Source organism: Hemitrygon akajei, chromosome 14 (assembly GCF_048418815.1).
Source record: "Hemitrygon akajei chromosome 14, sHemAka1.3, whole genome shotgun sequence".
Classification (NCBI taxonomy): domain Eukaryota; kingdom Metazoa; phylum Chordata; class Chondrichthyes; order Myliobatiformes; family Dasyatidae; genus Hemitrygon; species Hemitrygon akajei.
This window is the reverse complement of record NC_133137.1, coordinates 78362703-78379920: the sequence shown is the minus strand read 5'-3', so window position 1 is coordinate 78379920 and position 17218 is coordinate 78362703. Positions and strand designations below refer to the sequence as shown.

Here is a 17218-nt window from a genome sequence, read left to right as displayed (position 1 = left end):
AGGTTCTGAGGAAAATTCCACCCATCCCTGCAACTTGTATTTTAAACCATGCCAACAGAAGGAGCTGAGGACGCATACGCATGCCGCGATGCCAGTTTACAAACCAGTCAAGAGAGCTGGCCACGTCCATTGGAAAAGAAATGGAAAACAATGAAACTGAAAGTTTTTGCGAAAGGGGATTTTCAAGACAGCCACTTTTATCAGGTTACTTTTGGTTTCACTTAGCGCACACTTATTCCTGCCTCAAAGACGCAGGGTGACCAGAGTACAGCAGTCATTTGCTTGGGCAGAAAACTAACGATTTGCGGTGGTGCAACTGTGAGTAAACGCTACTATTACACATATCTAAGGATAAATGGAATTATAAGGGGTGTCGTGGTAGGGCAGCGATTGGCACAGCTCGGGGACGTCAAGTTCAATCCCGGTGTCCTCTGTAAGGAGTTTGTATGTTCTCTTCTTGGAATGTGTCAACATCCACTGGGTCCTCCAGTTTCTTCCCACAGTCTAAAGATGTACTGGGTAGGTTAATTGTAAATTGTCCAGTGATTAGGTTAGGATTAAATCGGGGTTGTCGAGGGTCGCTGGGTAGTGTGGCTCGGAGGGCAGGAAGGGTATATTCCATAGTGTATCTCTAAATTAAAAAAGAGTACCGTAATTTCAGAAGAGTAAGAGCACAAATTTAAATCTCTTTAGCCCATGGAAGACTTGCCTTTACACTATAGCAGGCCCACTTCTGCAATATTTTATAAATATGGTTTACTTGTAATTTTTGGAACACTTCAGGCTCCCATGTACTGCATTTCTCTTTCTTTTCTCTCTCCTGTCTCTGCCTTGCTCACAACTCATTTTGAATTTATCACTCCCTGGTTAAAGAAACCACATTGTCACTATTTGTGCACTCACAGGAAATACTTGTCAAGCAACAGTAACTTTGTGTAATCTTTGTTGTTATTCAGGTGTTTGCCTTTAAGATAATTTGAGTAATGCAGGGGACAAGTGGTTTGATGTGGTGGGGAGAAGCATGAAACTTGGATTTGTGTACTTACTTGCATTCTTTATCAACGGCTCTAACAGCCACTTCTGTAGGCTTCTGTACCCCCTGCCCGACAGTAGTGGGCCCAGTTTTCCCCTCACAATGACTCAATGGGTCTTCAAAGAATTTAATTCACTCTCTCAATCTGTAGGGAAACCGTGTCTTGGAATGTCCTATGCTGAAAAAAATGATTTTTGTATTTTCAGTGAGTTAAATTTGTGACTGTCATTTACAATTTAGCAATAAGTTGTCATGAATGCCAAAGCAACACTCACAAAATGCTGGAGGAACTCAGCAGGCCAAGCAGCATCTCTAAACAGTTGGCTTTTGGGTCGAGACCCTTCATTAGGACTGGAAAGGAAGGCGATAAGTCAGAGGAAGAATGTGGGGAAGAGGAGGAAGAAGTACAAGGAGGCAGATGATAGGTGAAACTGGTGTGGGGAGGGTATGAAGTAAAGAGCTGGAAAGTTGATTGGGGAACGAGATAAAGGGATGGAAAAGGGGCAGTCTGAATGGAAAGGACAGAAGACCACAGAAGAAAGGGGAGAGGAGCACCAGAGGGAGGTGATGGGCAGGTAAGAAGATAAGGTGTGAGTGGGAAACAAGGATGGGGTATGATGAAGGAGAGGAGGGGGGGGACAAGTACCGGAGGTTTGAGAAATTGATGTTCGTCAGGCTGGAGGCTACCAAGATGGAAAAAAAGGTGTTGCTCCTCCAACCTGAGAGTGGCATCATCATAGCAGTAGAGCAGGCCATGGACTGACATGTCAGAACGGGAATGGGAAGTAGAATTGAAGTGGGTGGTCACTGGGATATCCCTCTTTCTGTGACAGTGTAGGTGCTTGATGAAGTGGTCTCCCAATCTACGTCGGGTCTCACAGATATACAGGAGGCCACACCAGAAGCACCGGACACAATAGATGACCCCAACAGACCCACCTGGAAGGTAGTCAGGGAGGAGGTGGAGGGGCAGGTATGGCGCTTGTTCCGCTTGTAAGGTTAAGTACCAGGCGGGAGATCAGTGGGGAGGGAAGAATGGACAAGGGAGTCATGTATAGAGTGATCCCTGTGGAAAGTGGAAAGTTGAGGGAGGGAAAGATGTGCTTAGTAGTGGGATCCCGTTGGAGATTGTGGTAGTTACAAAGTATTATGAGTGTGAATGCCAAATAGCTTGTTTTCATTTTAAAAAATTTATTGGATCAGTGAACAAAATCACAAAATCTACCCTGTAAACTCTCCAAAGATTCCTATTTATTTAAGCATTTTAGATTTTTCATCTCCTTTGCTTCATCTGGAAGCGTTGATTTCTTTGATTCAGGTCCTCTAGTTATGACTTATCAATTTGACCATCTGTCTCCTTGCCTCCACACCAAGATTCCATTTCAAGTAGTATCTTGGATTCACTTCTTCCATACTCATCAGTCTAGAGAACGTGTTGTTTTTCTCCTTGGGTCAGAGAAGGCTGAGACCAACTTTCGACAGGGGTGTTAAAATCATTAAAATTACAAATTGTTTCGATTTGTTGCTTCTGTTTAACGTGGTCAAAGAGATGAAAGTCAGAGTTCAAAGTTCCTGGGTGTTTGGCAAAAGACAGTGCCATTACTGAAGAAAATTCTTTTGAGCGATTAGGAATTGAACGGCATTGACTGATGGGATGACATTAATAATCTTCAAAAGGAAATTGGATAAACACTGAAGAAAATTATCTTGAAGATTTGTGGCAGGGAAATGAGTATTGGGCTTAATTAGAAGTTCAAAGTTCAAAGTATATTTATTATTAAAGTATGCGTGCATTATATAACCTTAAGATCTGTCCCCTTACAGGCAGCCACAAAACAAAGAAACCCAACAGAACCCATTAAAAAAAGACGATCAAACACCCAATGTGTAGAGAGAAAAGAGACAAATTGTGCAAACAATAAAAGTAAGCAGTCAGCATTTAGAACGTAAGGGAGTCCTCAGACATGAAGCCTGGAGCAGGCCACAGTGTCAAACTCAGTTAGTGCAGAGCTGATTTTGTGGAGCCCACAGACATGAAGCCCAGAGCACATTTTTGGAATCTTTGAAAGTGAGAGCGCAGATTTGATGGGCTGAGTGGCTTCCTACTCTTTTGTACTACTCCATGGAGCTATGATTGTACGGTTCCTTCTTCTTGTGGGTTTCCAGTGGCCTTTGTTGATGAACTTCTGAAGTCTTTGAGTGTGAATAAAGACAAAGGTTAATCACAATTGGACACTTGCAGTGCTGTAGGCTCAAAAATGAACTATCACTTGACCAAAGTAACAAAGAACTGCCTTTGCCTATGAGTGGTGTTTTTAGGGAATGGGAAGAGGAAACAAATCCAACAAAGATAGGTAGCCGTGTGATTTCTCAAGCAAGGAGCTCTCACGCTATTAACACAGATTAGAATCAAAGTCAAAGTCGTTCATTGTTGTATGCACATTATCATCATCATTATGTGCTGTGTCATCTGACGTGTTCTTGGCAAATTTCTTTACAGAAGTGATTTGCCATTGCCTTCTTCTGGGCCGTGTATTTTCAAGACCAGCGACCCCAGTCATTATCAATACTCTTCAGAGATTGTTTGCCTGGACTTGTGATATGCACCGACTGCTCGTATGACCGTCCACCACCTGCTCCCATGGCTTCACGTGACTCTGATCTTGGTGGGGGGGGGGGGGGGGTGTTTCTAAGCAGGTGCTACACCTTGCCCAAGGGTGGCCTGCAGGTTAGCAGAGGGAAGGAGTGCTTTACACCTCCTTTGGTAGAGACGTGTCTCCACCACACCACCCAAGTCCATGTAATTACCGGTGCAACGAGAAACTCACTTGCATCAGCATCACAGGCACAGAACATCAAATAAGCAACATTCACACGAAAAACAGAAAGTAGGTATAACTTATACATAATTTTTCAACAAAAAGAGCACAGTTAGAACAAAAAATCCACTTTGGTCTGAAGACATGGAAGTGGTCAGAGTGTTGCTAGACTGGTGTAATGATTAGGGTTGTGTTGGCTGGTTCGAGAGCAGAGCGTTTGAAGGGAAGTAGCTATTCTTGAATGTAGGCTTTTGTACCCCCTGCCTGATGGTAGTGATGAGCTGGGGTTCTTTGATGGTAAATATTGCCTTCTAGAGCTAGCACTTCCTGTAGATACTATCAATAGTGGGAAGGAATGTGCCTGTGATATTTTGATCAGAGGCCATGAAGTTAAAACTGAAAGTTCTTCCACTGTTTCTGAGAACTGTTAAAGGTTACAAATGGGTTTGTTAGGGGAATACCGAGAGACACTTGGAGTTTAACCTAGTGTGAATGATAACCAAAATCATTCCTACACCTGGTGAATTACTGCTTAATTCACTGACTGAATTGCAAAGAAAGGAAAACCAGACTAAAATGAAAATAAGGGGTTTCTTCCATGGATTATGCTGCAAATTGGGTAAACATGTCAAACAAAATAGCAACAGAATTCAATGTGGAGGTGGGAGATGATAAGTAATTTAACCTTAGGATCATTAGTAACCTAATAAATCTATACCAACAGTCTGATTACAGTATCAACGTTAAAATTAAATAGTCACAGACACAAAATGCTGGTGGAACACAGCAGGCTAGGCAGCATCTATAGAGAGAAGCGCTGTCGACGTTTCAGGCCGAGACCCTTCGTCAGGACTGATAGTCAATTTCCAATTAAAATGATCCAGATGGAATTAAGTTAATGGTAGATGTAGATATTAAATATAATATTATACACTGTGAATATAAATAGACTTGTTGGGAGACTTGGGGGAGTTGGATGCAGTTTCTGTACTATACTCATCATCAATATTTCTTATTGATGGCAAGCAATTTGTTTCTTATTTGTTATTGTTTTTAAAAATTATGTATGGCAACGTACTTCTGCCGCAAAACAAAGCAAATATGCTTGCGATATTAAACCTGGTTCTGATTCTGAACTAGGGGCAAAAGAAATGGCATAAGAGGGAGGGCTCCGCATTTTAAGTTGACTGCTAAATGAACAAGCAAAGACCTCCAAAGAGAAGAAAGCTCAAATATTCCCATCAGTGGGGAAAGTCCTCTGTGGGTTGAAATTGACTATGAATGTTGTATCTCTGCTGACTATGTAATACGCAAGCCTGGGCAGTACGATATGGACAGAAAGCCGTTGCCCATGTGGCAGGCTCCCCCTTTCCACATAACTGATGGTGAACCCAAAGGGACGGCAGAGACCGAAACAGTTTGGCACCAGCAGCATCGCGGGAGTTGTAGTCTGCGTTGAACTCAATGTAGGACTGATTTAGGGACTCCAACTCTGGATTTATCCTTGGGGTTCACTCCTGAAGCCTCCCAAATGAGTTGGTATAGCCACGCCACAAGGTAACAGAGTTTTGAGATCCGAGTTTTCCTTCTCCTTGATGAGCTGCCAAACATGCCCGACGAGCCCCACCTTCTCAAAAAGGACACAAAGCTGCAGTAAAGATAATCCGAATTAAACACTGGGGAAAAATGATGACTTTTGGTAAAAAAAAATGGGTCCACAATTCAAGAAAGAACTAAACTGAATATTAAAAAATATAGGGAAAACAGAAATATGAGGGATAACAAGTGTTGGAAGGACTGAATCTGAGGATTTCTGATGCCTTTCAGACTAACTAAGCAGGAGGTAGCCAATCACGGTCTCCATGACCATGATTGTTCTTGGCAAATTCTTCCACAGCAGCCATATGCCATTGCCTTCTTCTGGGCAGTGTCTTTCCAAACAGGTGACCCCAGTCATTACCAATCTTCAGAGATTGTCTGCCTGGTGTCAGTGTACCGATAACCAGGACGTGATGTGCACCAGCTGCTCATACGACCATCCACCACCTGCTCCCCCTGATTGGGGGCTAAGCAGGTTCTACACCTTGCTCAAAGGAGAGCTGCAGGCTAGCGGAGGGAAGGAGCACCTTACACTTCCTTTGGTAGAGACGTATCTCCACCCCGCCACCCAAAGTGTGATGTTACATGACATGGCACATGATGATGATGATGAAGCAGGATGCATTGTCAAGAAAACTAAGTGTAGAATTGTGAGAGGACTAAGCCCACCTCAGGAGAAATATTAAGAGGTAGCAAATCAGGATCAAATTGATAAGCATTTGGAAATGCAGAGATAAATAAGTAACACCCAACACGAAAACAACAGAAATGGTCAAAGGGAGTAACACAGATAATGTCATAATCATAGAGTCATAGAAATGTACAGCACAGAAGTAGGCCCTTTGGCCCATCAAATCTGTGCAAAACCATTTAAACTGCCTACTCCCATCGATCTGCACCGGAACCATAGCTTCCATTGCCTTACTATTCATGTACCTACCCAAACTTCTCTGAAACATTGACAATGAGCTGGCATGCACCACTTGTGCTGGCAGCCATTGCACACTATCATGACCCTCTGAGAGAAGAGGTTTCTCCTTGTATTCCCCTTAAACTCTTCACCTTTCACTCTTAACCCATGACCTCTGGTTGTAGCCCTGCCCAATCTCAGTGGAAAAAGCCTGCTTGTACTTACCCTATCTATACTCATAATTTTGTATACCTCTATCAAATCTCCTCTCAATCTTCTACATTCCAAGGAATAAAGTCCTAACCTATTCAATCTTTCCACATTCGGTAACGCAGGTCCTCCAGACCCAGCAACATCCTCGTAAATTTTTTCTATACTCTTTCAACCTTATTTACATCTATCCTGTAGGTAGGTGACCAAAACTGCACACAATGCTCCAGATCAGGCCTCACCAACATCTTATACAACTTCAACATAACATCCCGTAACGTAACATGTTTTTACATCCAAGAAGTTAAATAAAATACTGATTTATTCCTTAAGTGAGACTTCTTGTGTAGCAGAGGCAACAAACTTGGCTGCAGTGGAAGGCTGGCAGAGGGGCAGTGACAATCTTCGCGCCATGACACCCTACAGTACAGGCGACCCGGGTTCAATTCCCACCCCTGCCTGCAAGGAGTCTGTGCATTCTCCCTGTAACCATGTGGGTTTCCTATGAGAGCTGCAGTTTCTTCCCACAGTCCAAACATGTACCAGTTGGTAGGTTAATTGGTCATTGTAAATTATCCTGAGATTAGGCTGGGATTTAATTGGGGGGTTGCTGGGCAGCAAGGCTCGAAAGGCTGAAAGGGCCTACTCCACGTGCTATCTCAATAAATAAATAAATAACAGAACAATTTACAGATGATCACATTTGCTTTTGGCAGAGCTGATGAAAATCAGCTTCTCGTGTTAACAAGATTCACAGAAATCAAAGTAACAGTGAAGCAACAGACTATTTAAGTGCAGTGACCTCAAATGACCAAGGTCAGGTGACCTGGATTTTAATCCAAATTCCCAGGGACTTCAGGACAAACCTGCACAGTTCTCAGACATTCCTGCTCTCTCAATATCGTATCTCCAGCAACTTCTATCACAAAACATAATGGAGGTTAAACGGGTATGACCAGATCTAATCAACGATAACCAGTGTTCTTTGATTTATTAGAGGGACTTTTCTTTGGCCTAATGATGGCTTTGTGAATACAGTTGTATAACATTACAGTCCGTTGCACCCTACAGGTATTTTCTGGACAGATGCAGAATCTTGGCAATAACTGGACAAACATATGTAAGTGTTACATAAACTGGAGTTTATTGAATTCAAAAGATATACCAGAAGGAAAGATAGTTAATCTTGTTTAACTTATAATTGCATCTCATGATAAACTCTCTATAAATTCAACTGGCTGAAAGATAAGAAATACAATTACTTTTATCATTTTGTAACATAACTACAACATTTGGCTATTATTTAATGGGGAATGATGGAGCATTGGGCTGAATTCATTGTTTCAGCAGCCCCAATAACATGGAATTAAATTTGTCACATAGATTTTGAAAGGCCATATTGGGAAATGAATGAACTGTGACCCCCCCCCCCCCCCATTGTTCCCTTCTAGGGATCAAATCTGTCTGCAGCATACTGGATATATGTTTGTTGGTTGAACCAGGAGTTCATACACTTTTAGATGATACAATAAAAAAGCACTTGTTTTGTTGAACACATGTGAGAGATAGACACAGAGAGAGATAGAGAGACAGACATTCAGCACGAGAGAGAGAGAGAGAGACATTAGACAGAGTGTCAGAAAGCAAAGACAATGAAAGGATTAACATGTACCTTCATTAAAACAATGCAATTCACAAGTAATTTAATGTGTTTGTGAAGTGATGATCCAAATTATTCTCCGTAGGTTTACAGACAAGCAATATTCTTTGGTGGACCTCTATTTCAAGATGACTCTGCTTTTGTTGTTCGTGTTAATATGCACTTTGCCAATTGCCTCTTGCATCACTCTCTACTTTCTCTCTGAAGATGAAGTTCATGTCCAATTTCAAATCTACGACACCTGAATGAAATACTAGCCAGCTCAGAACTTGCTCAGTCCCCAATCTTGATGGTGTCAGACGGAATTGCAGATACTTCGCAATGCATGTGTTATGGTCTGTTCATAGTTCCAGAGTACAAATAATAAACCATGATACTTAGGGTCTCATAAATTGATCATTGGGAATTTTTAATTTTAATACTCTTTTCTGTTTTACTATAACACTAAACAATCATTAAATACCAGTGTCAATTAATAAATAATAAAAAAGTTTTAATCATGGGATATAATTTTTAAACTTCCATCAGTCCTTTGATGAGGCAAACAGGAAGGTAGATGATGGTAGAGAAGTGAATACTGTCTACATGGACTTTAGCGAGTGCTTTGACAAGGTCTCTCATGGCAGGTTAGCCTGGAAAGTTAAATCACATGGCATCCAGAGGAAGCTTGCAGATTTGATTCATAATTGTCTCAGTGTTTGGAAGCAGAGAGTGATGGTTTAGAGTTATTTCTTGGTCTGGAGGCCTGTGTCTTGTGGTGTACCTCAATGTTCACTACTGGGATTGTCACAGTGTTCGCTGGCAATGACAGAACCCAAGTGTAGCAGAAAGACGGACTCTCATGTAGAGCCCGAAACCAGGGTTTGTACATTGGAATTCCAACAGAATATCAGTGGCTAGGTCGCGTGACATAACATTCTCAAAACTAGTAACCCACGATTGTGCTAATAGAGTAGATGCTTAAATAATACAATTAATACGGAATCCCGAGCCTATCAAAATAAGCTTAACAAGGAAATATACACAATATAAATCTCATTAAACAACAATTAACTAATTCATGTGTCCTAAAAACCTGGGAGCTCAATGCTCTCCAACTCCCCCCACAGGCCTGGAGAGCTTATTACAGGATCCTTTGTTTGTAAATGTCTACCAGGTGTCCCCCTGCTTTACAAAGGTAGAGCGTTCCTTTGAAACCTTTCTTAAGCCAAAATGGCATAAAGCGAAGAACCATTAAATTATATGAGAAAAATTTTCATAAAAGCAAAAATCCTCTTTGTAATGTGAAAACAGGTTACTAACGTAGGTCTTTCGTAAAAGCAAAGCGGCGTAAAGTGAACATTCGCAAAGCGGGGGACACTTGGTATAAATAATTTCAAAATAAATGTACAAGGCATTGTTAGTAAGTTTGCAGATGCTACTAAAATAGATGGTGTTATAGATGGTAGATGAAGAAAAATTCCAGGCGGATTTTGATCAGCTAGGTATGTGGGCTAAGGAATGGCAAATGGCTTTCAATCTAGATAAATATGAAGTATTGCATTTTGGGAGATAAAACCAAGATAAGCCTTATACAGTGAATGGTAGGTCCCTGTAGAGTGTTATAAAGCAGAAGAACCTAGAAATTTAAGTGCATAGTTTGTTGAAAGTGGTATTACAGATAGATAGGTTGGTGAAGAAGGTGTTTGTCATGCATCTTTGGTTGGGGCATTGAGTACCGGAGACGGGAAGTTATGGTTGCAGCTAGATAAGTTACCAGTGAGGCCACTCTTGGTGTATTATCTACAGTTATAGGTAAGACATTATTAAACTGACAAGAATGCAGAGAAGATTTACCTGGCTGTTACCTGGATTTGGGGGTGCGGAATTGTAAAAATGACATTTTTATCTGTAACAAAATGGATCTTGTATTTACTAGAGAGCTTTGCTAATGGTTTTCATCCAACATTATGCGTTGGACCTTGAGTATATGGCAAACTGCAGAAAGGCAAACTGACTCAGTTACTGGAAGAATGCCAAGTACGTTAATTAAGTAGACTAACAGAATGCACTCTGTCCTTGAACTGGTGCAGGCAGCTAACGCTTGACCATAAAGGTGTGACTATGCTGTCTGTGGTTTTCAAGCTATCACTGGCTCGTTTGCGACGATGGTCTTCCCTTGCAGCAAGTAAAATAAATGTGCTTATGATTGATCCACTCTGAGTTAATCGTTGTTTTTTCATAAGATGTAGCAAAAAGGTGCTTGACAGAGACCTGAGTTGCAAGATGAAGTTGAATAAAAAAGCCTTTATTTCCTGGAATGTAGGAGATTGAGGGGTTGCCAAAATATGGTTTGTAATAACATGAGGGGCATAGATAGGGTGATAGCACATAGTTTATGTCCCAGGGAGGTGGTGCTAGAAGGTATAAGTCTAAGATGAGAGATAATCATCATCATCATTGTGTGTTGTATCATATGGTATAAGAGATCATGGCCTTTCCATGACCATGATTATTCTTGGCAATTTTTTTCTGCAGATGTGGTTTGCCATTGCTGTCTTCTGGGCAGTGTCTTTACAAAACAGGTGACCCCAGCCATTATCAATACTCTTCAGAGACTGTCTGACTAGCGTCAGTGGTCGTATAACCAGGACTGGTGATGTGCACCGGCTGCTCATCTGACCATCCACCACCTGCTCCCATGGCTTCACGTGACCCTGATTCGAGGGGGGGGGGTGGGTGCTAAGCAGTTGCTACACTATGTTCAAGGGCAACCTGTAGGTTAGCAGAGGGAAGGACTGCCTTACACCTCCTTTGGTAGAGATGTATCTCCACCCTGGCACCCAGATCAGAGATGAGGGATTTAAAAGTGGCATCAGGCGCATCTTCAGCAGGCAAAGGCTGGTTTGTATTTGGAATGAGCTGCAAGAAATAATGGCTGAAGCAAGCATGTTAGCAACTTTTCAAAGTCAACTACAAACTTTGTAGATAAGTACTTTGATAGAGGCTTAGAGGGCTATGGGCCAAAAGTAGGCAGATGGGGCAAGCTTGCTGGAAAACTTAGTTAGGATGGATGAGTTGGGCCAAAGGGCCTGTTGGCATGTTATATGACTATGAGTTCATAACTGTAGAGCAGAATCCACAAAACCTCTCCATAAATTGGAAACTCTGAGTTATTTACAATTTTGTTACAAGGATTTACACCTTGGTAATAATGATCAGAGAAGCACAGGGAGAATCTGTATTTATTGACCATCACATTTATTGGCTCAGTTCACAAGCACATGGATTTACAGAGCCAAATACTTGTGTGCAGACCTACTAAGTTTCCCTCACCCTGCAGGAACAGTCAAAGAATAGAAAAGCTAATATCTTGCGGTCCCAAACTAATCTCAATGTGCCTGTGTGGTACACCTCATGTGCAATACTTGGTCTCTGGAGAGTTGTCGCTGCTTTGCATTTGAAGCCCCTGCTTTTGTATTCATTCCTTACCAGTTCAAATGTCACATTTTGGTGTCGTTGGCTGTGGGTCATCTGACTGGCCAAAAACACCTATTGGCTCTGGTCCAAGCCAGCATCCATTTATTGCGCTCTTCAGCAAGTGACAAACTGGTAATTTATGGTTCTTTGTTCTAAATCAGTTATAAAAGCAGAAACCAGCTTGAAGGAAAACAATTTCGGGATGTATATTGTGTACATTTCTCTGACATTAAATATGCCAATTGAAACATATTGAAACCTATTGAATCACTCAAGGTAGACACAGACCCTATCACACAATCCTGCATGCTATATCATACTAAAGAAGACCTCACAAATAACTCCTTACTTGGAAATGATCTCTAGTCCAGTAGATTACTTGGAACATCATTATTTCTACTTTAAATCACTGATTTTTGTCAGGCAAATCCAGTTCACAAAATGGAAGATGCGGAGCAGCTTCACAAAATGGCAGCCTCCATTCCTTTGACCTCATGGCAAGAACAAAGACAGTTGGTCTGTCTGCTTCCATTGTCTTTGATTCATTTGAAATCACTGATTTGTAAACTGTAGTTCATTCTGGCTAACAATTTATTCATCTTTCAGCTTACAACCAAGTTTACAGAAGTCTGAGGAACGTGATTAAGGAGAGAGAGATGTGTTCAAACTTACCAGACTCAGTAACTGAACTTGTCACTGAAGATGGGTGCAAGGTCTACCTGGTTGGCACAATACACTACAGTAGAAAGAGCATAATGGACGTAAAACAGGTAAGATAAAAATATGTAAGATATGCAAAGAAATCTATGTAAATAATTATTTTAAAACTCATTATTTTAAGAATAAAACTCTTACTTTAAAAATTCTTGTTTTAGTCTTATTTTAAGATTAAAACACTTATTTTAAGGAACAACTATGTAATGTTGAGGCTTTTTAAGGCATTGGTCAGATTGTGCTTGAAGTATTGTGATCAGTTTTGGGCCCCTTACCGAAGAAAAGATGCACTGGCATTGGAGATGATCCAGCGGATGTCCCATAAAGTGATTCTGGGAATGTAAAGGTTAACATATGGTGAGAGCTTGATGGTTCTGGACCTGTACTTACTTGAGTTCAGAAGAATGAGGGGGGAATCTCACTGAAGCTTATCAAATATTGAAAAGCCTAGACAGATTGGATGTGGAGAGGATGCTTCCTATAGAAGGCACAGCCTCAGAGCAGAGAGATGCCATTTAGGGCAGAGATGAGGATGAATCTCTTTAGCCATGAAATGGTGAGTCTTTGGAATTCATTGCCATAGACGGCTGTGGAAGCCAAGTCATTGAGTATCTTTAAAGCAGAGGCTAACAGGTTCTTGGTTAGTCAGGACATCAAAGTTATGAGGAGAAGGCATGAGAAAGAGGTTGAGAGGGATAATAAATCAGCCTTGATGGATTGACAGAACAGATTTGTTGGGCCGAGTGGCCTGATACTGCTCTTATGTTATATAGTCATGATCTACTTAATTCAGAGAAACAGTAATGAAACTGTAACACTTATGTATGTTCCAGAGTAATTATTGAATTTTGCTTTGAATTATCACAATAGCCTTTGATGTGACGACATATTAAATAACTTCTGGTAATCTTAAAACTTTCACCTGGAGTATCTCAGTTTGCAGCTCCAACAATTCGCTCAGCACCAGTTCCCTTGTAATTCTCATTTTTCTGTACTTCTCCTTCCCTTCCAGTTTCTGATTTATAGCAGTTTCTGGTTAGTTACTTGTGTCCTGGTAATGATCAAGACTGATTATGTTTTCTGCTATTTTCTCATTTTCCATTATTAATTTCCTAGATTCTCTTCCTTTTGAATCAATCTTCACTTTCCTCTCCTTAATATCTGTACAATAATTTATTGCCTGCATACAGTACAATGGTCATCTAATACTGGAATATCTAACTATCCTAACAGTCTACCTTGGCACACCATTAAAACAAGAGCTATCCTTCTGACAGGCTCAATAACAAGTGTGTATGGAATGCTATAATTGGAAACATTCTGTAAGAGCATAACATTGTAATGAAATTTTATGGGAAAATGTAATTAATTTATTAATTGCGATGCAGCGTATAGAAGGCCTTTCTGGCCTTTCGACACACGCCGTCCAGCAATTTCCAATTTAACCCTGGCCTAATCACAGAACAACTTACAGTGACCAATTAACCTAACAAGTCTTTGGTCTGTGGGATGAAAGTGGAGCACCCAGAGGAAATCCACACATTCCATAGGAGGATGTACAAACTCCTTACAGAGCAAGCTGGGATGGAACTGCGAACGCTGACGCCCAAGTTATTAAAGTGTCGCGCTAATCACTACGTTTCCAGTTTTGATGAATTATACAGCACATGTTTAAGCAAGGACTATTAGATTTCAGTTTAGCTAGTTATGTAGCACAATATAACATTACATGTTAGTTTGTAACTGCATAGGTTTCCCTTGAATGCTTTGATTGTTCACACATCTCACATGGGATAATTGACCACTGTAAATTGCTCTCAACGTGTAGGTGAGTAGATAGAAATATAAGACCATACAATATAGGAGCTGAGTTAGGCCTTTTGACCCATTGAGTCTGCTCCGCCATTTCTTCATGGCTGATCCATTTCCCTCTCAGCCCAATCACCTGCCTTCTCCCCGTAACCCTTCATGCCCTGTCTAATCAAGAATCTTTCAGCCTCTGACTTAAATATACCCAATAACTTGGCCTCCTCAGCCACCCATTGCAACGAATTCCAGATTCACCACACTCTGGCTAAAGAAATTCCTCTTCATCTCCATTCTAAATTGATGTTCCTCTATTCTCAGGCTGTACCCTTTGGACCTAGACTCTCCCACCATTGGAAGTATCCTCTCCACATCCATTATTTTGAGGCCTTTCAACATTCGATAAGTTTCATTGAGATTCCCCTCGTTGTTTTGAATTCCAGTGAGTACAGGCCCAGAGACATCAAGTGATAAGCCTTTCAATCCTGGAATCATTTTTGTGAACCTTCTCTACAACGTCAATACTTTCTTTTTGAGATAAGGAGCCCAAAATTGCACACAATACTCTAAGTGAGGCCTTATTAGTGCCTTATAAAGTCTCAACATTACATCTTTTCTTCTATATTCTAATCCTCTCAAAATGAATGCTAACATTTCATTTGCCTTTCTGACCACTAACTCAACCTGCAATTTAACCTTTAGGGAATCCTGCACAAGGACTCCCAAGTCCCTTTGCGCCTCAGTTTTTGAATCTTCTCTCCATTTAGAAAATAGGCTATGCTTTTATTTCTTCTATCAAAGTACATGACCGTACACTTCCTGACACTGTATTCCATCTGCCACTACTTTGCTCATTTTCCCTATGTTGTCTGAATCCTTCTGAAGGCTCTCTGCTTCCTCAACTCTACCTGCCCCCCCACTTGTCTTTGTATTGTTTACAAACTTGGCCACAAAGTCATCAATTCCATCATTCAAATCATTGAAATGTAACGTAAAAAGAATCGGTCGCAACACTGAACCCTGTGGAACACCACTCGTCACCAGCAGCCAACCAGAGAAGGCTCCCTTTGTTCCCACACTTTGCCTCCTGCCAATCTGCTAATGCTCTATCTACGCTAGTATCTTTCTTGCAATACCATAGGCTCTTTATTTATTAAGCAGCGTCACGTGCTGCACCTTGTCTAAGGCCTTCTCAAAATCCAAGTATGCAACATCCACCAATTCTCTTTGTCTATCCTGCTTGCTATTTCTTCAAAGAATTCCTACAATTTTGCCAGGCAAGACTTTACCTTGAGGAAACCATGCTGACTACAGCACGTGCCTCCAATGTGGCAGGAATACCATGCAATTAATGCAAATTGGTGCTTGTTGGTCACCGAGGATCTGTTTAAATACTCCATGACACTGTGATTACTAGAGAGGGAAGTGACATCAACGAATGTTCTTCTTCCAGGTTATCCAGATGGTGCAACCAGACGCTGTGGTGGTAGAACTTTGTAAACAGAGAGAGTCGCTTTTAACATTAGATGAGCGGATCTTAGAAGAAGCAGGCAAGCTGGACTTCAACACAATACTAGCATTAATGAAACAGGTACTATTGTTTCCTTTATGCTTTAATGATTTGTTGTTGTCTTATACAAAATTCAAATTTGTTTCTATTATTTTGCACTCAGTTTACCAGTGACACAGAAAATGAAATTAGCAATGCAATCAGCTCTATGTCTAAAGTTTGTGGGTTCAAACCCTGCTCACTTGGTCACCATTATTTGTGATCACATAAAGTACTGAAGAAACATTGTCCCACTCTAAGATGTTGAGCTGAGGACCAGTCTTATCCCTCAGATTTACAGTCCTGTGCAAAAGTCTTACTTATAGTCAAGTAGTTATATTGCTTGCACTGTTTGCATCTCAGGCTTCCTGTATGGGTAGAGAGCATCATATATATGCAATAACTCCTATGTAAGGGGTTCTACTCTTGCATTCTTTGTCATCAGAGATCAAGAAGACCTTTGAAGACACCAGCCATCTCCCTTTGTGCTCAATGTACAGGACCACGGTGGGGATTTTCACCCTTCATTTTCACTGGTTTCATCTTTGCGAGATCATTTTGAAACATCACAAGATAAAATGCTTCCTTGATGTCAAGGATGGTGAATCTCACCCTACTTTTGTATTTTTTCAGTCTTTTGATTATTTTTCAGGTCTTGGTTGGGCACACACTCAGCCAGCTTCTTCCTTTCCGCCAATAGATTTGTGAGTGGTTCATGAGCCCACGAACTCCACCTGACTATTGGCACTATTTATTTCTATTTGATATATTGTATTTCTTACTGTAGCATACAGTAAGTTTTGTCTGTATTGCACTGTACTGCTGCAAAACAACAACTTGCATGACATAGTGATATTCAACCGCAGTCTGAGTCTGTTGTATAAATATAACATTGTTTGCTGTCCAGAAGTGTGGTAATGTTAGAAGCGAAAGTTAATCAGCAGGCTCATTTGGGACTTAGTTATTTATGTAGTGATACGGCGCAAAGTGGACTTTCCTGGCCACTTCAAGCCACCCCAGCAACCCCTGACAACCCCGATTTAACCCATGGGACAATTGACAGTGACAAATTAACCTTTGGACCATGGGATGAAACCAGAGTACCAGGTGAAAATCCACAGATTCAACGGGGAGGACGTACAGAGACTCCTTACAGAACTGCGGAACTCCCGAGCTGTAATACCGTCGCACTAACCGCTATACTACCATGGCACCCAATACGTAGTCGGGAAATGCAGTAAAGGTAGGCTACATAATTTAAAAAATGAAAGCCATGTCTCAATGTCATCATTGCCTGAGGATGCTAGTTTTATTTTAAATTAAAAGCCCTTCTACGTTGAGTGACAGTACATCAAAAGACAGGAACAAGACTATCTCCACGATGTCTTTCATTTCCACTGTGTTAGTCGTCCATCTTCAGCACCCCATCGCTAATGTTCTCAATACAATCAGTCGTCTG

At 41.1% G+C, this 17218-nt stretch overlaps 1 protein-coding gene across 1 annotated transcript in view; it reads left to right on the top strand.

Annotated features, from left to right (window-relative positions):
• The first annotated feature begins 257 nt into the window (after positions 1-257).
• The window catches only part of LOC140739012 (traB domain-containing protein-like), a 29315-nt gene continuing 12354 nt past the window's right edge, over positions 258-17218 (top strand). Inside the window, exons 1-4 of the mRNA XM_073066992.1 lie at positions 258-318; positions 7643-7691; positions 12297-12460; positions 15664-15801. Of these exons, the coding sequence (XP_072923093.1) occupies positions 7658-7691; positions 12297-12460; positions 15664-15801 (336 nt within the window). The 5' untranslated portion in view covers positions 258-318; positions 7643-7657. The remainder of the gene's footprint in view (positions 319-7642; positions 7692-12296; positions 12461-15663; positions 15802-17218) is intronic.